The 21,247-nt window shown below is 41.9% G+C and overlaps 1 protein-coding gene across 2 annotated transcripts in view; it reads right to left on the reverse strand.

Moving 5' to 3' along the window:
* Nucleotides 1-948: 948 nt before the first annotated feature.
* The window catches only part of F8 (coagulation factor VIII), a 38,857-nt gene continuing 18,558 nt past the window's right edge, over nucleotides 949-21,247 (reverse strand). For both annotated transcript variants that reach the window (XM_007433335.3, XM_088151841.1), the window contains 15 exons: nucleotides 20,147-20,297; nucleotides 19,037-19,246; nucleotides 15,751-18,052; nucleotides 15,005-15,170; nucleotides 13,707-13,919; nucleotides 12,125-12,353; nucleotides 11,595-11,777; nucleotides 10,417-10,533; nucleotides 9,280-9,351; nucleotides 8,555-8,640; nucleotides 7,375-7,530; nucleotides 5,816-5,960; nucleotides 4,077-4,225; nucleotides 2,251-2,427; nucleotides 949-2,162 (listed from right to left, as the gene is read on the reverse strand). In XM_007433335.3, coding sequence (XP_007433397.2) covers nucleotides 2,007-2,162; nucleotides 2,251-2,427; nucleotides 4,077-4,225; nucleotides 5,816-5,960; nucleotides 7,375-7,530; nucleotides 8,555-8,640; nucleotides 9,280-9,351; nucleotides 10,417-10,533; nucleotides 11,595-11,777; nucleotides 12,125-12,353; nucleotides 13,707-13,919; nucleotides 15,005-15,170; nucleotides 15,751-18,052; nucleotides 19,037-19,246; nucleotides 20,147-20,297 — 4,512 coding nt within the window. In that variant the 3' untranslated portion in view covers nucleotides 949-2,006. The remainder of the gene's footprint in view (nucleotides 2,163-2,250; nucleotides 2,428-4,076; nucleotides 4,226-5,815; nucleotides 5,961-7,374; nucleotides 7,531-8,554; nucleotides 8,641-9,279; nucleotides 9,352-10,416; nucleotides 10,534-11,594; nucleotides 11,778-12,124; nucleotides 12,354-13,706; nucleotides 13,920-15,004; nucleotides 15,171-15,750; nucleotides 18,053-19,036; nucleotides 19,247-20,146; nucleotides 20,298-21,247) is intronic.

The following is a 21,247-nucleotide window of genomic DNA, read 5'->3' on the forward strand; positions in this document are numbered from 1 at the left end:
ACAGAGATGTGGGTGAGATGTTTTTAATTTTGTCAAAAGTGTGGAGCCAAAACAATTCTCTCACGATCAGAAACCAGAATGCTCTCCCCAGTCCAAAAGGATCTAACCAAATATTCTGGGGGCCAACACGGACCCAGCATGCCATTTACAAATCCTACTAGACTGCCACTCTCAACAAACTCCAGATCCAAGCTTAGGTGTGCCCAGCTGATTTCAACTGTTTGCATGTGGAACCTGGCAACCTTTGTGATCTCACTTAAGCCTCTGTAAGACAACCTTCTTCACCTCGGTGCCTTCCAGATGTGTTGGGATCATAACTCCTGGAATATCCCAGCCAATATCACAGTGGGATCTTTAGCATTCCCAGAATCAAGCTGTCATGGATGTGTGGGGGTGGGGGGTGGGGCAGGTTAGCCTGTCAAATATCTTTGCTGTTTCTGAAGGACCACTTGTAATCACAGGAACCTACTATGGTCCTAGGATAGCTTTGGGAACCTCTCTATTCACTAAGAGTCAGGTCTTTTTGGTGGTAGCACCCTGGTTATACAACCTCTTGCCTTGCAAAATCTGCCCCTTCTCTCTTTAACCATGACCCAAAGCTCCTTAGGTGGTCTTATAACTGGTTTTCATTGTCTTCATCACTCTTACATCCTGTTTCAAATTTTGGCTTGTCAGTGCTCCCTGCAACTGGCAACCATTCAGTAAATCTTGGAGAGAATGCCTTTGGAAAGAGCGAGCCTAAGATAAATAAAATAATAAACTAAGTTCTTCTGAATAATGCCGAGGTCCTATTTGGAAGCATTAACACTTATGGGGGGAAATTCACCAGCTGGGAGGAGTCCCTCACTGGGTTATTAATTATTATCAGCTATTAATGCTGATTCAGTCTGCTGCAGTGACTTTTGTGCTGAGGCATCAGTCAAGGAAAACAAGGGGAGAAAGTACAGATCTTCATGAGACAAGCATTCTTTAATTACGCGGTTGTATTCTCCAGCTACAGACACCCATTCACGTCCGCCTCGAGCAAATGATACGCAAATGCTGAATATGCAGTTTGGTAATACCTGAAGGACCCACCTGTATTTGATTTCGCTTAACAGGATTTGGGGACAAGAGTGACTAAAATGGTGGAATCCCCGTTTAGACAGTTGCGGGAAGCAGAGGGTAGTTTACTGGTAGTTTGATCAGTTCTGATGTGGTCATGCATGCGGTGGAGGTGGTTCAACAGCAGCAGTAAATAAGTCAACCTTTCCCAACTGGACACCCTCCTGATGTGACAGATGACAATTCCCATCAGTCCCAACCTACATGGCTGCTTGTAGTCCAACATCAAGGGAAGGCTGGTGCTAGTAAGGGATAAGTCTTTTGTTCACTTCTAGCCACATTGACTAGATGTTTTGGCCTCCTACAGGTTAATGTGGCTTTCAGGAGCTACTTGTAGCTTCCTCAAAATATTGGAGGATAGCAAATTCAGTACTCTACTATTAGGATTTCTGCTTGGCTACTATATATCCCCAAAAGGAAAATGTTCCTCCTCTTTCATGAGTCAGCAGGAGATAATGCTGACGATGCTTTCCCCTTCTTTTGATATCAGTGGAAACTTTGGAAAGAACATCATTAGAACAGTGATGTGGGAAGAAAGTGCCCATTTCAACTCCTCCCGCCAGCTAGCTAAAAATATAAAACCAAACACAGGAATTCATGCAGCTAACATCCTGGCCCTAAGAAGTCCAGTGCAAGGTTGATAAGGGAAAATACATTACTGCTCGTAAAGTCCAAAATGTGATCATAACAAAGCCCACCGTAGACAAATATCAAGCATTATACTATTGCAACATTTTTTCAGAGACTTTATGTTGTTTCTTATGCAGCAAAACACTGTTGTCAAAAATACACGGGTAATGGAAGTTGGTTTATCATGATAAATACGTTGCAGTGGGCTACGTATGGGAGGGTTCTCCTGTTCTAAGTGTTTGCAGCAAAAGCAGGAGACAGTTTCATCGTCACTAGTCCATCTGCTCCGTGTCACAGCCCAACACTTCCATCCTGAGTGCAATGTGGTTGTTCCAGCTGAGTGGGTGTATCCTCAAATACTTGGCAAAGAATGGGTTATCCAGAAAGTTCATCACGGGCTGGAAATAATCTTGGTTTCCCTGGAAAATCTGAAACAATGAGAAGAACGTAATTGTTGCTTTCCCTAGACCGTTTAACTGATAAGAAAAGACTGAGCTATGTAGAAATGGTACCTACCTGTTTCTCCCCATCTTGAAGAACAGCTGTCCAGTTTTTGCCATCCATGCTGCTGGAAAGAGAAAACTCCTTTACAAACATGTGGGTGAAGACAGACTTGGCGCCTTGAGTTATTAATCCTGTCACCCGCACCATCTTCTTAAAATTGACTTGAAGCCACTCTGATGTGCTGTCAATCTGGGGAAGAGACAGAAATTACCGTAGCTCTACTCTTGGAAATTTCTTCAACCTTTCTAGTTTCTTTTACCGATTGCAGATTAGGATGAAAGAATATGTGCGCTTTCTTCTGTGTGTAAGATCTTTTTTGCCATATAATTGCCACTGCATGCACAAAGCTTCCAGCAGTGTACTATTTTTCTGAGATCCTTTGTTGCAAACTTTGGAGCAGAGAAAGAGGAACACCAGCAAACCCTGATGCCAACATCTCATCACTTTGAAGCCCAATGAAAGTGGAATGCATTAACTGGTTTCTGACAGAATTTGTAGCACAATTCTTGGAATCTAATTCTCAAAATGGAGGAAAGCAGTAAGCTGGGCCAACACTGGAGCTTTGATCTAAACCAGTGTTTCTCAACCTTGGCAACTTTAAGATGTGTGGACTTCAACTCCCAGAATTCCCCAGCCACCAGAGAAATGTGGAGTCCTTGGGGTTCTCTGAGCTTGGTTGTTTTCTTGCAAATGTTTCGTTACTCAGCTAGGTAACGGGCAACTGTATATAAACAGAGAGCAAACTCCACTCCATTCTAGCACTGTAGATGTTACCTAGACGGGTAATGAAACGTTTGCAAGAAAACAACCAAGCTCAGAGAACCCCAAGGACTCCACATTTCTCTGGTTTCTAAAACATCCAGATATCAAATCCTGCAGTTTATTTATCTATGCATTGAATTCTAGGCTGCCCAACTCCACGACGACTTTGGATAGCTTAACAATCAAACCTGATAGAAACAATATTATATAAAAAGAACAATGGTCATCTGGAGGCAGCACATCCCAAAAAATTTTTGCCCCATCCCCTGACGTAGAAAGGCCCAATTGCACGTTCATCCAACACCTGGAAGAAAAGCCACGTTTTTCAGGCTCCTTTAAAGGCAGGTAAGATGGGAGATTTGTCACAGTGACAATCGCAAAACCATCATTGTGGCTGGAAGGAAAGGAGCCAAAATAAATGATGGCACGGTGCATACAATTAAAAACTGCAGGGTTTGGGGAGGGAGGGTTTAGCCAAGAGAGAAGGCTCATGGTGTAAACCTTTTGCAAGAATTGATCTATCTGAGCGCCTGGGGTGGCCCACCTTTGGTCTGATCCAGCCACACCCTTTTTGTATTCTAAAATTCCCAGTTCATATCTTGCCTGTGTTTTAAACATGGTAAAAAGTCAGGAGAGCAAATCCATCCTCTCTCACTCTCAAGCTTGCAACTTGCAAAGTGAGTGCAATCAGCCCTAAAGATAACGTACACAGCACCCTGTTGAACCCTCAGGAATATTAAAATGTTGCTTTATTAGCAGTTCTGATACAAGTATTATCAATATGATTGCTTCTCATTTTCCTCCCCTGATATTCACATACAAAGCCAACCTTGGCCCTTGATAGCTCCTGTCTTCTGTTGGGTTAACAGAATATACCACAGTCTCAGTTCCCCCCCCAAAAACACACACATACCCTATAGATCAGTGTTTTTCAAACTTGGCAGCTTTAAGATGTATGGACTTCAACTCCCAGAATTCCCCAGCCAGCCATGCTGGCTGGGGAATTCTGGGAGTTGAAGTCCATGCATCTTAAAGTTGCCAAGTCTGAAAAACACAGCTATAGACATTCAGTTTACCTTTGGTCTCCACGCATTTATTCTCCCTTTCGTATTGAGCCGGGCCAGAGAGGGAGACCAAACAGCAAATATATTGTCAATCCAAGAAGAAGCAGAAATCTGTCCATTAGAAATAAATTTACTCTCCATTCCTAGTGGCATGGAACAGCCTAGAAGGAGATAAAATAGTAAGGCAAACCTAATAATCCTCATTCAGCCTCAGTAGCCCCTTTTCTTCACCTCTGCCCCTTGGTGACCGACCTTCATTCCTTGAATGGCCTTCAAGGGCATGCATTGCACAGCTACCAATTGCTTTCGATCAATACGCCCTGTGTTGCCTTCATTGTGGGAATAGGTCCTGGTTAAGGGTGATTTTTTACCCTGATTTTTAAAATCATATTACTCTATGTGTCACACAGTTAGCCATTTACGTTCTTATGAACCGTGCAATCTTACATTTGGTTACTCAGCAGTTAACAAATGGACCTTTCTCCCAAGTAAATCTGTATAGAACAAGAGCCAGTGTGATGTAGCGATTAAGATGTTGAACAGGGATCAAGGAGACCTAGGTGTAAATCCAGCCTTAACCACAGAAGCTTCTTGGGGACTTAGGGCCTGAACCTCTCTCTTAGTCCAACCTACCTCAAAGAGTTATTATTATAGGGAAAAATAGGAGGAAGAAGTACTCAGTATGCTGCCTTGAGCTCCTGTAAATCTAATGAATACAAAAATAACAAATAACAGAACTGCAGACTACATTCGTTAGCTAGAAACATCTCTTAGCAGTATTTTAAGCAGCTCCAGTAGCTGCATGTCTCTATCTGGGTGTGATGGTGCTTGGTGTGGACCTTCAAAGTCCTAACAGGGATGGAAATGAGATGTCTTAAAGAAGACCAGCCCATGTTAGGCAACACATCTGCAAGGAGGGCCTGTTGATCCGTCAGATACTGCCACCAACAGAAAGGGACTTTTTGGCTCCATGAACAAGGATCTTTCAGTGGAGGCTCCATCTTTGGAACTTTCTCTCCAGAGAAGGTTGCCTGGTGCCGAATTGGTTATCTCTTTGGTGCAGAGAAAAGCTGATGCAATATATATCGTGCAGTGGCCCATGGATTGAATTCCCAGTAGAGGGCTTGAACCCGATTGAATAAAATCTGTTTATGTATATCTGATGATTCCTAAAAAAAAAGATGAAACCAGTCACTGCTTCCCGGTGCTCAATATGAATGACAACGATGACTTCTGGAAACAAAAATGTCTGTCCCAGAGCTATAGTGACTGTTAAGGGCAGATGTGGTAGCTGTCTTCAAACACCTGTCATACAAAAGATGGAGTGAGTAGACCTGCTGACTCTTGCTTGAGAGCAGGACAAGAACCAATGGCACTGTACCGAAACAAATTCTGGCTAAATATTAGGAGGAAAGTCCTATGGCAAGAGCAGTTGGACAATGGAACAACCTCCTCCAGAGTGGTTAGCTTTCTTTCTGTGGAGATATTTAAGAAAGGTCTGCTCAAACATCTGTCATGAATAATCTAGATCAGTGTTTCTCAACCTCGGCAACTTGAAGATGTCTGGACTTCAACTCCCAACTTCCCATGGCTGGTTGGGGAATTCTGAGAGTTGAAGTCCAGATATCTTCAAGTTGCTGAGGTTGAGAAACACTGATCTAGATGCATCCTGCTGGTCTCTGAGAATTCTTCTGCCTCAACAATTCCACCATCCTATGAATGGAAAAAGAACGAAAGGTCTCATGCCATACTATTCAGGTCACAGCCTAGCAGCTCCATCCTCAACGTGTTGCGAAAGCTGAAGTGTGTTGGGTGGAGACGGATGTAACGGGCTATAATGGGAGGGTCGAAGGCATTGTCTTTCACACTCACGGCATCCACGTTCCCAGGGAATATCTGCAGGCAAGAAAGGAAGAGCAGCTCTATTTACACTGGGGCATGCAAGTGAGAGCAAGAGCAATCAGGGCTCTGTTCAGCCTGCATGAAACCTACACCCTGGGATAGAGAGCAATGACATCACCTTCAGCGTAACTGGAAGAGTGAGAAAGGGCTGAGGCACTGGTATGCATGCAGCCCAACCCAAGTTAAATCCCCAGCATCTCCAGGATGGGCTAGAGGACCATCAACTTTCTAACCATTCCTTGTTCCTTATGCTTCATACCTGTTTTGAGTTCATTTGTTAGAAGTCAAGGTCAACTCAAGAGGACTTCATGGACAAGGGTGTATGGTTTTCTTGGTTGTAATACAGAAGGGCTTTCTCTGGAATGTGCTTTTGATTTCCCAATCTAGCTATGCTCCGAGATTTTCTGGTCATCTCCCATCCAAATCTTAACCAGGACAGGCCCTGCTTAGCTTTCTTTCTGGGTCAGCTAAATAATTTGCCGCACCTTGACTTCTTTTCAGAAGATGCCAAAATATGAGTTCTTCCAGGGAGTTTTGCTGATCCAAGTTTCCTTGTTGTTAATTGTTAATTGAACTTTGAGGCTGTGATTGTTACCGAGTTATCAATGTTGTGGTTTGTTAAATTATTACATCTTTTTCAATTTGCCTAACTGTGAATGTTGGGTTATGGTGTCTATCTTATTGTTCAGTGCCTGGCAGATTACAATGATACACAACCCAAATGAAGAAATAAAGCATCGCCACCTGCTGATGGCCATTCATGTATGCATCCTATTTATCGGCATGTGCAACCTGACCTATGAAGAAGAACCTGAAGTCCTGTGTTCAGCAAGTCCACATTCCACGTTAATAAACACTGGCTTCTTTTCAGAGGTATGCCAACAATTCAAATAGTTGTGTTATTTTTTTTTAATTTGTTCTACTTTTGTAGCAGTTAAGAAAGGCAAGGAACACATCGCTCACTTTCATTCTTTCTCATGCACGGATAATCCTACTCAGCCTCTTTTCTACTCAAACTATAATATTTTGGTTCAAGGCTACTTCACACATTGAAGAATCATCTGACAATTGCAACATCAGATTTAATATAGCCTTCTCCATCCTGGATGTATTAAATTCATAGTTACTAATGTTACTACTACTAGTTACTACTATTGTTACTACTAATCGTTACTACTACATCAGGAGATACTGAAATGTGGAAACCAGCTGTACGCTTTGACTCTGCAAGCAGCAGATCTGCAGTCCCAACACAAACAAAGGGTATGCTGTTTTTATTTATGAGTTTACCATCTTAAACAGGTCTTCTAGCATGAAATGATAGTTTGTATTTCTTAAAAGTATTAGTACATTAAAAAAAAAACCTTTCTGCTTTCTGATTAGAGGAGAAGCACCAAAAAACAATTACCATTTGGGAGCTGGTAGAATTGCCTTTATAACACTTCCATCTCTCTCCATCCAGACTATAGAAGATGATGAACTGGGAGATGTAATAGTTAGTTAACCTCCGCCGAGCTCCTTGTGTCTTTATTCCATGGAAGATCTTGGGTTGGAGCAAGTCCACCTGAAGAACAGGGAGACTCATTTCTGATCAACTGCTTTTTGGAAAATAAGGTTTCCATAAGGCATCTTTCCTCAACTTCCAGCTGTTTGGGATTGCACCTCTCAGAGTTTCAAGTCAACATAGCCTTCAGGAGTCATGGACTCAACATACAATGAAAAAGGCCACCATGTAGAGAGTTGCTGCCAGGTGGAACAAAATGGACTATGGCTAAATATATCAATGGTCTAATAGATAGCAGATAAAGTAGCTTCACATGTTCACAAAAGGAACTAGAAAAGCAAGAGTCAAGACTGAATGTGGCATCTTCAACTTTTCTGTTTTGAAGGACAAGAAATCAACAGAATGCATATGGAAGGGGGTGGTTTAGCAACAGAATTCAGATGCTTTACCTCTCATGTCATTGCCAGATGGTAAGGTGGAACATAAGGTCTTCCAGAAGATCATGAGAGGAGGAAGACTGCTTGCATCATGATAAATGTCTGGAAGCTGCCAGTTTTACCCATGTCAAAAGGACATTTGTTAATTAAACAAGAATGGCTGCTGACAATCATTTGATACATAGGTAGCACCAGCACTGGCCTCCTTAGGCAGCTGTTGAGGTCTACTGTTCTCAGAGGACCCACTGCTGATTCTGGTCCTGGGGTTCCCCCTTAATGTACTCACTCTATGTAGCAGGATACATGAACCACCTGCCATCTCAACCCCTTTTAAGGCCAAATATCACCACTTTAAATTACTATGAGTAATTTAAAAGATGACTGTCATTTAAAATAATGGCGTCATTGTGATCCAGTTATAATAGACCTTATCTAGCCTGAAAACTTTCAAGTGCAATAAAACTACTAATCTTAAATGATGTTACAAAATCTAGTTCTTGTGTAGAGTAGACTACTGCGTCACTCAGATTAATTACTTTCACTTTCTCTATTGTCCAAGAGAAGAAGGTGACCTGATAATTCTGCATCCCATTATGCCCGCTTGTTATTTACCTGTAGAATTCCTCCACCCTGAAGATGATGCCTACCTGGATCCAGGAGTTGTTCTGATTACTCCTCCAAGCATTGACTGACCCAGAGTTGTCCAACCTGGCCAGACTGGGGACCCATTCACCTTGGACCAAGGGAAAAGAAGTGAGGTTCGAAAAGGAAGACTTGGCAAGCTGTGCCTCTGAAGAGCTGGTCTTCCCTGGTGGCATACCTTGGGTTGGACCTTAAGGCCAAAGCCAGGGTTTCCTAGCCAAGGAGCGACCCAAATAAGGCAGAGAGTGGTTAGCTGATGGGGCAGTGGCAGTCAAAAATGGTGTCAATATCTGAGCAGAAGGAGTGATGCTGCAAATCATTGGGGCAATCGCACAACAATATTTTGTCTTCCCCAAAGTTCTTATATTAAGATAGATAGATAGATAGATAGATAGATAGATAGATAGATAGATAGACAGACAGACAGACAGACAGACAGACAGACAGAGATGATAGATAGATGATAGATAGGTAGATGATAGATAGATAGATAGATAGATAGATAGATAGATAGATAGATAGATAGATAGTAGCAATCAGCCAAGAATGTAAATAATTACAGATAATGGTTATATTATGATATCATTGAATATTTATTAGTCTTTTCCACAATAAATATTCCTAGATGATACCCTGATAAAAGCCCCATTCTTTCTTAATAGGTGGCAACAAAAAACATAGAAGAAAACCAGGATCCAATCAATGAAGAAACCGAGATTCTATTTCTCACCATAGTGTCCTGAAGCTGTGATCTGAGAGTCAGCAACATATCCAGAAGCTAAGCCCAGAGGACTCTGGCAATCTGAAACCAAAGTGTAAAAGTAGGTCATTTTTGAAAAATCCCAGCTGGAGCAAAATGAAACATTTAAACTTTTTCTCAGTATAGGGTTTAACAGTACAGGACAAATAGGCAACGTACGAAAGATAGATAGATAGATAGATAGATAGATAGATAGATAGATAGATAGATAGATAGATAGATAGATAGATAGATGATAGATAGAATTTCAAATTCATCCTTAATATTTGAAATGTGTAATGTTGCTGGTAGTTGTGGTCCTTCTTGACAAGGATGAATTTACACTAACCTCTTAACTCTTAACTCTTTGGCATAGCCCATTTTCTGCAGCTTGGACTACCGTTCCTATCACTTGCAAAGAGAAATGGGAATTGTAGTCTAACATATTGGAAAGGTACCAACTACAGGAAGGTCTAATGTTTAGCACTGTGTTGGGAAAAGGTTGCTGGCTTATAAAACAGTCCCATTTTGGAGACTTGTCCTGTTCTGCTTCCCAGATCTTGTTAAGACTTTGTATCTAGGTAGGGTATTTACAGGTATAAACGATGTTTTAGCACAAATCAAGGACCACGTTAGACATATCAGCAGCATGCTAGAGGCCTCATTGCAAAACGTAAAAGTGGCTAGGACTAAAATAGGTTCAACTGAATGTGATGTTAATTTTAATGTAATCCAAAGTAAATCAGATTAAAAACGAATAGGGCAACTTACATGCATTTAATCATTTTTGTTTTATGTCACATTAATAATTAGAGCTTGGCAACAACTTCTGGAGGGTCTCTGGGGCCACACCCACAGCTTTGCAGGGCAGGGAGCTGCCCTTTCTCCATCCTTCAGCATCAGGAACATTTCTCTAATAAAAGTTTGCTCAATATTTGTTTTTTCTCCTTGTTTTCTTAACTATTCTAAAAGCTGCTGGCGATGCGATGAAGTCGGGAGAAGCGGTTTAGTGAAGGAGAGAAGTTGAGTGACAGGAGCATTGGCCAATCAGGACTGAGCACAACCCTGCTTTGCACGAAATAGACCTTTGATATGGAATTAGAAAGTAGGAACTGCTCAATTCCTTACCTTTGTTGTACACAAGGAAGAGGGCACTCATTCCTGCCTGTTCATGCTCACTAACAGCACATTCCACCCGCCAAATCCCGGGATGAGATGGTCGCATTTCCACTGTCTCAAAGGCACCTGCCAGAGGAGTCAAGATTGATGCAGTCAACAAGGCTGCTAGATTTTACGGAACAAGATTTCATGTATCTTTAGGGGTACAGATGCATATAGCAGAGATCTGGGAGGATCTTCATCTAAAGAAAAAAACAACAGCTCAGGAAGGTGTTTACTTTGTTCCAAAAAGTGTCCGCTAATCTATAGGAAGAATTAGGGCCGTAGCTGAAGTCAGAATTTGGACTGGAAACAGTGGATCCCAGAACAAGTGTCTTGGAGTTCTGATCAGTCACATTTATTAGAAGGAAGGTTCAGGTTACAACACAAGAATTCCAACAAGTACTCTACTTTCAAATCCTATATAGGCAATTTAAGTCAGCAAAACTGGTCTCTCATCTCATGCTATTTTGGTGCAAGAGGAAGGAAGATTGTGTCTTGTGAAAGTGAGGCACTCTACATCTGTTGATTGTCTGGTAACTGCTGCTAGACTCTTATCACACTCTCCCTGCTGCATGTAATAGTTCAAATTCCATAAGCAAACTAGGAGAGGTTGGGCAACGTCTCTGTTCTTTCAATCTTCCCTCTGATTATATCAGGATAGTGTCGTGCCCATTTTACAGATTACTTTTAAGGATGATCAATACACTTCTAAAGCATTGATGGCATAATAGTGAGGAGGAGGAGGAGGAGGAGGAAGAGGAAGCTGCTTCAATGGATTGTGGATTCCTCACTGGGTTAGCTTTTATTTGCGCAATTTCTAGCCCACTGAACAAGTCCTGCTTAAGCAGAGACTTGACAACCATCTATCAGGAATAATCTAGCTGTTAAGACTCCTACATTGTGAAGGTGGTTGAACTGAATGACTTCTAAGATCCATTTTCATTTTATGGTTCTCCCAAAAATAAAGGGAGGAGCAGCCAAAGATGCCAAATAGCCCTCACTCATTTTAAGCTTATTTGTATCTCTGTAGATAGGTTAGCTCAGTGTTTCTCAACCTTGGCAAGTTTAAGATGTGTGGACTTCAGCTCCCAGAATTCCCCAGCCAGCCAGGGTGTGCGTGTTTAGCCACTCATACTGTGCCTCACCAGGGAAGAGGTTGTAGGTGGCCAAACGGTATTCCTCAGCCATTCTGATGCTGAAGACCTGCCCATGGAAATGGACAGAGTGGATGTCCTCAGCACCACCTGCGTTGAGCAGATACCACCTGACCCGCTGATGTAGTCCCATCACCAGCCCTGGCAACGTGTCTTTCACATGGCCATTGATAGCTGAGGAAAAGAAAATGGAGAATGCTCAAAGTCAGCCATGTCTTAATTAGCAATTTAGACCGTAAGTACAGCTAAGGGAAGTAGGTTATGAGGCATCACAATTTATGTGTGGTGTGAAGGGAGACAGAATGGTCCTTCTTTTTCTCAGAAGACTGGAATTATTGGTCATTCCATGGAATTCACCGCCTAGGAAAAAGCATTGGGGGTGTCCCTACCAAAAAGAATTGGGGATCAGATTCCATGAGACGATTTATTTGGGAAGGGACAGCAGCCTGAACATTGTTTTCCTAACAATTTCATTGGGAACCTAGAAAGAGAAGCAGGAGAGGTGGAAAGGAGGTTCTTACCATAAAAGGTATGGTTGGTTTTAAGGGCAGGATCGTCCATCTGAATGTGGCAAGGAGGCGGGCAGTTCCTTTCCAAGTTCTCAGCAAAATACCAGCTCTTTGTTTCATCGAAGATGGTGAAGAGCAAGGAGAATTCTTGAATAGTCAACGGCCTTACATGCGTCGTGCGGAGCACCCCAGCCTGGCAAATAATCAGGGGCCCAATAAGACCAGAATGGAGGTCTTTTTCCTGGAACAGAAGTGGAAGGAAGAGAAGCAGAAAAAAAAAATGCCATTGCGTGAGAACTTTTTAAAAAAAGAACTTTAGTCCAGGAGCATCCAAGGAAACACATTAGAATGCTTTTGAAAGTATCTTTTTATTATTTGCTTTGATTGTTGTTAATATGTTTGGCTTTAATGTTGACTTTACCATTTATTGTAAACTGCTGAGCTCACAAAAGAGATATAATATGTTTTGCTAACTCAAGCCTCTTTCAATTTGGGCTGCAAGAGCTGGCTTAGTTAATAAGCCCATGTTGCATTATAAACCAGAAAACTGGGTATTTACAGTGACCATACATCCTTTATTATAAAGGTCAGTCCTTTATTTCAGAAAGCTGTCGATTAGATTTATTTATTTTTTGAAAACTCAGTTTTGTCCTTTATTTTGGTCATTTAACTTTTGCATAAGTTTAGGTTCCAAGTGGCGATCACGTGACCCTGGGATGCTGCAACCATTGTAAATACATGCCAGTTGCCAAGCGCCCAAATTTTGATCTTATGACCACAGGGACACTGCAACACTCATAAGTACTGTCCAATTCCTCAGGTCCAATGGGTTCAAATCATTCTCACATAACCAGGCAAGACTCTTCCTGAGGCATCTCCCCTGGACCTGCAACAAGGCCAGTGTCCAACTGCGAACAAATCTCAGTGACTTTGTCTGACAGATGTTGAACAATTCCTCCGCATGGCCCTGTGAAAGGTTCTTTGAGCCCCCCCACTTCCCAGGAGGGCTCATGTCACATGAAACAAGGCTTTGGGGCAGCTATCTGTGGATGCAGTAAACAATGCTCTACACATCTCTTCACTCGTTTCATCTCCCTCAACTCCTCCATGAACCATAGGGAGTGACGGGACCCCCAAGAGGGGAGAGGTCTGATACAATGCCTCAGCCGCCCCCTTATTCCAAGCAGCGACCAAGCCTTTGGATGGACCGTGCAGCAGACCAGCAGGAACAAGCCCCATCCGGGTCCATCAGTCGCCGGGGGATGGACCAATCTGATGGGTCTAGCCTCCCTGCAGTGGATAGTGGCACTGGAAGGATTTGTCCCTTTTTCAGATTTGTCCTTTATTTTTTTCCACAAAAATACAGTCACCTTATATAAATGAAACACCAAGTGAAGGGAAGTTTCTTGGAAAGCAAAATTAAAATTTGACCGAGGTCCTCTTCACTTATTTTGCACATCATTTTTTAGAATCAGGCAAACAGGGATTGTGGCTTTTAAAGCTGTGCAAATGGCCTGATCTGATTTTCAGGTTGCTGCATCTCTATACATTTGATACTGGTAACCTCAGTAGAAAGCCTGCACCCCTCATTTACCAGGTTAACACTGGAAAAGTATGCCCAGGCTCTGCAGTCAAATTCACTCATGGAAGGAGCCATTGTAGACAACACCTTGAGGGAGTATTGGCGAAGCTGGTTCGGCTGAACAGCCTCCGGCCTCCGCCGTTCTCCATCTTCCCAGCTCCCTTCATATGGCAGTAAGTTAGAATGGAAAGAATAGGGGCGGGAAGCCATGTTCTTGAAAGTCACCTAAATATAGGGAGAAACATACAAGAAGTAGAATTAGCACTTAGGTCAGCCTTACCAGGTGGATCAGACAGGAAATATGACCAGATAAATTAATTCTACTTTATTGTAAAGCTACATTAACAGAATCTTGCAAGTCTGAAAGTACAATTATCGCCATCATTTTTACATCCCAAGTACTTAGAGAGGGTATTTTCTGAGCCTCTTGGCCCATCCACTATGTAGCTATGGGCTAAGCTGCCTCTTATCTGACCATTCCTTGGCTGCATCTCTTCACCCTGTCTCCCAAGGTGATTACACCCACAGACTTTGGGCTATGGGAGGCCCTGAACCCTTCTTCTATTCCCTAGATACCCTGGAAATCTTAATATAGGAAACCAGCACCAAAACCCACTCGAAGCGAGGTTGGTTCCCACAGTGCTGGCCTTCAGGAAGCTGTTGGGAACAGAATTATTCCAGAGGCCCTTTGGTGACCCATAATGCCTAAATTGATTGTAACTGTGTCTGTGTTTTGAACAATTTAATGATTATTCATTTTCATTTAGGCTGTGGACATTTTATTTTTCTTTTTATTACTCTGGACTGTCAAGAGTCTTAGGACTGTGGTGAGTAAAAACAAGCAAATATAATCAAAGAGATGTGATTTCTCTGCATTTCTTCAAAAGCTTCAAAAAGCTGGTTTCATCTATCAGCTTTTAGATATGCTTTCCATACCTAAAATAGTAGAACAAACCAAATGCCAGATCCTGACATTGCTCCCACCACCTGATGTTATTGTGTTACAGCTACGTGGTTGGCTGGTTCAGATTTAGAGAAGGAATAGAAAGAGAACAGGGAAAAAACAAACCAGAACTGTGTTTTATTCCACAGCTCATCATGAGGTTCAGATTGTTAACCCAGGTTTTCAACTTGGAACTACTTTTCACATTTGATGCTCTCAGATACGGCACAGAAGGTAGGCAGAGATGTCAATAAATAGCAAATGTAGAAGGGGGATTTAAAAGGCAAAATATTCCTTTAAAAAAATCCAGTTTCACTATGAGGGATTTGACCCCCTACTATTTTCTACCCGCACATCAATATCTCACCACAATTGTATCATCAACCTGTCCCCGGATGTATGGCCCCAAAATGCCCAAATGCTCATCCAATTCTCCACGGACCATTGGTTGAGTAAAAGTGCTGTCTAAATATTCTTGGAAGACGACTTTCTTATAACTTCCAGAGAGCTTCCTCCAGCCGGACTTTGGGTCACTGTGCACAGAGCATAAGAAACTGGTGAGATGAAATGAAACCTTTCGTTTGCACCCAGAGCTAGACTAGAATTGTAATCTATGATATTTCTCCATCCTGTCAAGCCTTGTTAGTCTGACTTTCCCCCAAGTCATCTGTAGTTATTTCTTCTTGGACTTTCTGGTTTCATTTTCTAAGTATGCTTCTCACAGTCTTCTGTGAACATGTCCATTCCAAAATTGGAACAGTAGAGATGGTTAATGGCAAACAGCACAAAATGAACTCTTAACTACAGCCACGAACTCAGTCATAGCTATTATCTCTGACTTTTCGTTCCTCTTCTACAATCAAGTAGCAATACTGGTCTATCAGAGATAACATTTAGATCAGTGTTTCTCAACTTCAACTCCCAGAATTCCCCAGCCAGCATGAGAGTTGAAGTCCACACATCTTAAAGTTGCCAAGGTTGAGAAACACTGATTTAGATGATATTAATATTGATTTTAAACTAAAAAGAAAAACAGGATTCAAATCCCACTCAGCCACCCAGAGCTCTCTGAATGACCTAGCTCTCTAGGCAAAAGGCTGGAAAAGAACTTACTTGTCTCTCAGATATGGGGAGGAAATATGGCTGCCATAATCCCATATCACCTCAACTGCAGCAATGTAATATTGTCGGATTTTCCCAGTGAACATACGGGGATCCTGTTCCTCTTCTTCATAGATATCAAAGTCCTCCTTGGTCTCCTCTGTATTGCTATAATCATCATAGTCAAATTTTTCTTTCATAGGTCTTGAGATCCTTTTTTCTGCTGGTTGGTTGTCACCTAAGGGAGTTCTGGAGACCTTCACATGAAACCTGGCACCTGAATCCTTGCTGAATGAGACTCCCACTTCTTCCCTCCCTTCCTTCCCTTTGAATACTGGTGTTTCATCTCTTGAGATAGGAGTATCACTTTGTTCATCATTAAACCCATTCACTTCTTTTGAACTATTAATTTCCTTCAACGGCTGCCCTTGAATGGCCTGACTGAATGGTAGGTGGTCTTGAGAGAGCAGATCATTGGCAGCTGGAGCCTGTTGTGCTGAGATTTTCACCTCCTCCCTTTTAATGGTACCCTTCAAAGGTTCATTTCTTAACATTTGACCCTGATCCACACTAGACTTCCTCAGCTGCAACTGCAAAAGAGTTTCTGGGCCAGCTTGTCTCATAACTGGTGCATCTTTGGGAGTGCTAAATAGGCCAGATGTATGTATTTGTTCTGTGTTTTTTGGAGGAAGAGAGTTGGCTTCAGAAATGTTTCCATTTGCAAAAACAGCTGAAGCCAATCCTAGCCTCATTTCCATATTGTGGTCCTTTGTTTCTGTTCTAAAATTATTGGAAATCACGGTGGTATTGCTTACATCCTTCGTTGTTTGAGATAAATTTAGATCATGTTGGATTATGTTCAATAGGGAATAATATGAAGCTGTAGTTCTGTTATCATTTGTTATTTGATGATCTCCTTTAGCTCTATCTGTTAAAGGAGTCCTTGTTATAGAAACCTTGGTCTTATTGCTTGTCCTGAGGAAGTTGAGCAAAGGCTGAACTCTTTCATCCCTCTTGCTAGAAGTTTTTCTTTCCATTTCTGCCCTATCAGCTATTTCATCCAGTGTGACTTCCTGTGGTTTCACAGACCTCTCTCCCAACTGTCTACTGCAATCATGGGAACGCTGTTGACAGGACACTGACTTTATCCCATCTGTTGACTTTTCTGGGCTCTGTATGTTTAGTTTTGACTGACTCTCTTCTGTCTTAGAACTTGTACCCTTTCCCAGGCCAGCTAGTTGTGATGGAGAGGTACCTCCTTGGTGTAAAATATCCCCTTTTTCAGATGAGTTTATTTGGGGAATACTTAAAATTGTATCTGCTGACCTATTTTGTGTAACATTTTGATCCATAAATATATTCAGGGCTCCATGGGAATTTGTGACACTGGTCTTACTGGGTGCAACACTAAGTCTGGATATAGATTCTTTTCCTGAGAGAATGTTGTCTTGGTTCTTTTCTTGGAAATCTCCTTGGAGAGGCAAGCTATCTATTGTTTTATTAGTAGAAGAGGGATTTATAGGGAATCTATCATTATCATTTTCAATATCATTAATATAGAGGGCCCTGTCCATAATATCAGTCCATCTATCTGAATACATTGCCTCATCTTTCTTTAGAAATAAGGAATTTTCTTTGTTCAAAAGATCTGGCAACCCAACAGTTGGATTTATTCTGAGTTGCATAATCTTCTCACTCTCATTATCCTGAGGACTCTGTTTCATTGCATCAATTGCTTCATTGTGGGACACTGTATGAATACTATTATTACCAAGGAAAAAATCTTCACTTAAAGATGTAGAATTCTGTAGGTTTCCAGCACCATCGGTTGACCTGGGAATTCTGAAGCTAAGAGCCTCTCTAGCTAGGTTGGCTGCACTTGCTAATGAAAGATGGTTATGATGTGATGTTTCCTGTGCAAGGGATGAGTTTTCTGAAGGAGAGTGTTCTTCAAAACTTTGCTTCAATAGAGGCAATTGCTCTTCTATGGGGAAAGCATCCGTGGGCAAGATGTCAAACAAGGGTTCATCTAGGGATAAGGGTTCCCCAGGAGATATGAGTGGGTCATCGGAATTATTGTGATGGTTTTGTTTGAGAAGATGGTCAGGGGGTTCAAGGCGACCTCTACTTTTCTTGGAGAAACCTCTTGCCTGTAGGTTATTGGCTTCACTGATATAGTTTAGTGGAATGCTATCATAGTCCTGTTCATCATCGTCATCAAAATACTCTTCTTGGGGACATTCTAAAATAGTTAACTTAGCTGTCATTCCCTGTTTTCGAAAATCAGGATTCAAGCATCCCAGCATCCATTTGCCTGTCTCAGATAAAACCAAAACCAAACAAAACCAAGAAAGAAAATGAGAGGAAGATTTATATATTATATAAATGATATAATCCACATTATATCAGAGATGCACAATCTAGGGGCTCAGAGTTAATATGACCCTGCAAGCCTTGGGCATGGCCCTCAGAAATCTTCAAAGGTTATTACTAAATTGTAACAACTGGAGAAAAGGCTTAAATTGGGGATTGTGGCTTCTGGCATACCACTCAGAAGCCAAGAATGGCCTTCAGCCCCAAAACAGGTACACCCCTGTCACGCCTCTACCAGCAGAGTACAATCCAGAAATTAAGATTCATAATGAATCTCATTGGTTAGGTTTATTGTCGAGAAGGTAAGGGGCTAATATACAGCAAAAATGGAATAGGTCAAAACTCTAGCACTTATTTATTAGTGAATTCGTTAAGGTGGTTCTGAGAACTATTTGAACCTCTTTTTCATAGAATGAAAGATGGAAGGCTTGTCTTTTTTCTAGACTGAACTGTCTTTTTCCTAGATCTTTTTCCTAGACTGAACTGAAATGTCCATCACTTCATCATTAATAACATTTTCAGATACTCCTATTTCTTTCCCAGTCCCAACATCAGCCCCAAAGATCTCTCTGTTCTGCATCACTCAGCATTGGTTGCACTTTCTGCTAGTTATAATTCTTATCTGTCAGATTTAGGAGATGTCTAAAAGTTGGGCTACTTTGTTTCCAGGTGAGGTTTTTAATTGTGTCCTGTTTTATACCTGGAATTTGATGAAGGGACTAAATGATGATACGGGTTTATAACCCTCACGTTTTCCAACTATTTTCATCCATAGCATCTAGATGTCTTCTAGATGCTTCTGGATTCTGATTTGTAGCAACACCTACCCGAACCCATAGTCAATGGTCAGGAAGGGTGGGAATTCTAGCTCATCGCCCTCTGAAGGCCCCAAGTTGCTTCAAAGAACAATTGACATCAACCTAACCTGGATTGTCCATGCTCATGAAAACAGTCTCTCCAGAGAGAGGGAAGATTGTCAGGGCCTCCTCAAAGACTGTGTTGTGCTGAAAAGTGTTTCCAGAGAAGAAGACAGACAGGATCTCGGTCTGGGCACCCACATTCAGGACATACCAATAAACCACTTGGTTCTGGCAAAGTTCCATTTCAAGATTATCAAAGACATACCCATTGATACCTGGAAGAGGAGTGAGAAAAAGAATTCTGAAGCAAAAAGGCAAGAGTTTCAACAACACTAAAAAAAACCGTTGGCACCCTATGGACTGCTCATGGGAATTGATCCAAGCTATACGGAAAGTACCATGTCATCAAAGACTGGACTACAATCTCATTACCCCCAGCCAGCATGGCCTTTAGAAAATCCTGTTGCATCTAAGGATCTGGGACTGGATCTGGGGAAAGCTCCTCCCATCATTTATCGTCATCATCAACATTATTATCATTTTATATCTCATCTTTTCTCAGTGAAGCTGAGGTGGGTTACATGGAACTCTGCCTTAACTTTATCCCCACAATAACAATAGCCCTGTGAGATAGGTTAGACCAGGGTTTCTCAACCTTGGCAACTTTAAAATGTTGGACTTCAACTCCCAGAATTCCCCAGCAAAACTGACTGGCTGGGGAATTCTGGATGTTGAAGTCCACACATCTTAAAGTTGCCAAGGTTGAGAAACCCTGGGTTAGACTGAGAGAGTGAGTAAAGCCCAAAGTCACCCAGTTGCAGAGGATGGACTGGAACGTGCAACTCTCTGGCCCAAAACGTAATCACTACACTACACTGGTTCCCACTGAAAGGGGACAAGTATTTAGCTTTTTATATGGTCCTGCTCCAAAACTAATGTAAGGAAGAGGGGAAGTCACACACTCTTACATAATCTGCCCCATGGAAGGAAAAAGAAATAGCAACAACCTATTCTCAGTTTTTGAGCATAAGGAAATTTGGGATGCAACTTTGAGTAGCATTATTAGATCTTCCATAACAGCTCCAGCCACGTCTATGGGATGCACACATAACATTCTTATCTTTCTTTCACTGTTCTCCACACCACAATTTTTTTATTCTTCTGAGACTACTCACTGTACATGAGGTTGGATGCATAGAACTCCGGGTCCTGGGGATCAACATTAGCTGCATCGGAACAAGACTGATTGATATTCTCTGCCAAGTACCAGCTCCAATTTTCATCAAAGACAGAAAACAGCACAAATCTTGCTTCATCAGATATCATCTGAAGGAATCACAAAAGTAGGGGATTAATAGGTGAGAACCTGGGTGGTGAACTAGAGACTAAGATGTTGGACCAGGAAGACCAACAGTTCCAAACACTTATTTGCTGATTTTAAGATTGCCACTATCTTTCAACCCAGTCTATCTCACGGAACTGTTCTTGTGGAGAAAAAATGACAAGAGAGAAGCTTGACCTCTTGGAATAATGGCAGGCTATGGATCAAAAGTTTCAAGTGAATTAGTTGCTGGTACAACTGTCTTGCTTCCTCCTAACAGTTTAAAAATGGAGGTGAAATGGAGAGAGGGACAAGAATAATAGGCTGTCCTGCTTCCCTCTGATGTATCTCTGTCTCTCTTGATAGAGTTCTAATCTCTGATTCTAATTCTGCTGCACAGCCATATCTGTTCTTCCTCCAGAAAGGGACCTCATTAAAGGACAAATGGCCCTGGGAGCAATCTTTGCCACCAGAAGAACAGTACAGTTCTAAAGCACACACCTTGCTTTACTACTGTTGATGGTCAAGTAGCATCCTAAATCAGATGACTGCAACATATTGTATGTGGGGCTGATTCTGGAGATGATTGAGAGATTTCAGTAGATGCAAAAGATCATGGTCACACTGTGATGAAGAGTCACCATTTCTTTGCTGCTCTTATAAAATATTCTCCACCTCATTTCCAGATTCTTTCTGGGTATAACCTAGAAGTGCTACTTTTCACCCATTAAGCATTTAGACACCTGTAAGAGCCAATGGAACAGGCTGCCAGATAACGTGCTGATTCCTCTTTTGTTTGAAAGTCTTCAGAGGTTGGATCGCCGTCTGTCAAAGATGCTATAGTGGACCTGCACTGAGCTAGATGTTGAACGAGATGACCTTTCATATCTCTTCCAAATCTATGCGTCTATAATTGGAGGAAGAGGAGGAGGAGGAAGGGAGGGGAGCAATTATA

This window comes from Python bivittatus, unplaced genomic scaffold, assembly GCF_059951505.1.
Source record: "Python bivittatus isolate LINGU-HERP-01145 unplaced genomic scaffold, Pbiv_v1 ctg000670_np1212, whole genome shotgun sequence".
In the NCBI taxonomy this organism is placed as follows: Eukaryota; Metazoa; Chordata; class Lepidosauria; order Squamata; family Pythonidae; genus Python; species Python bivittatus.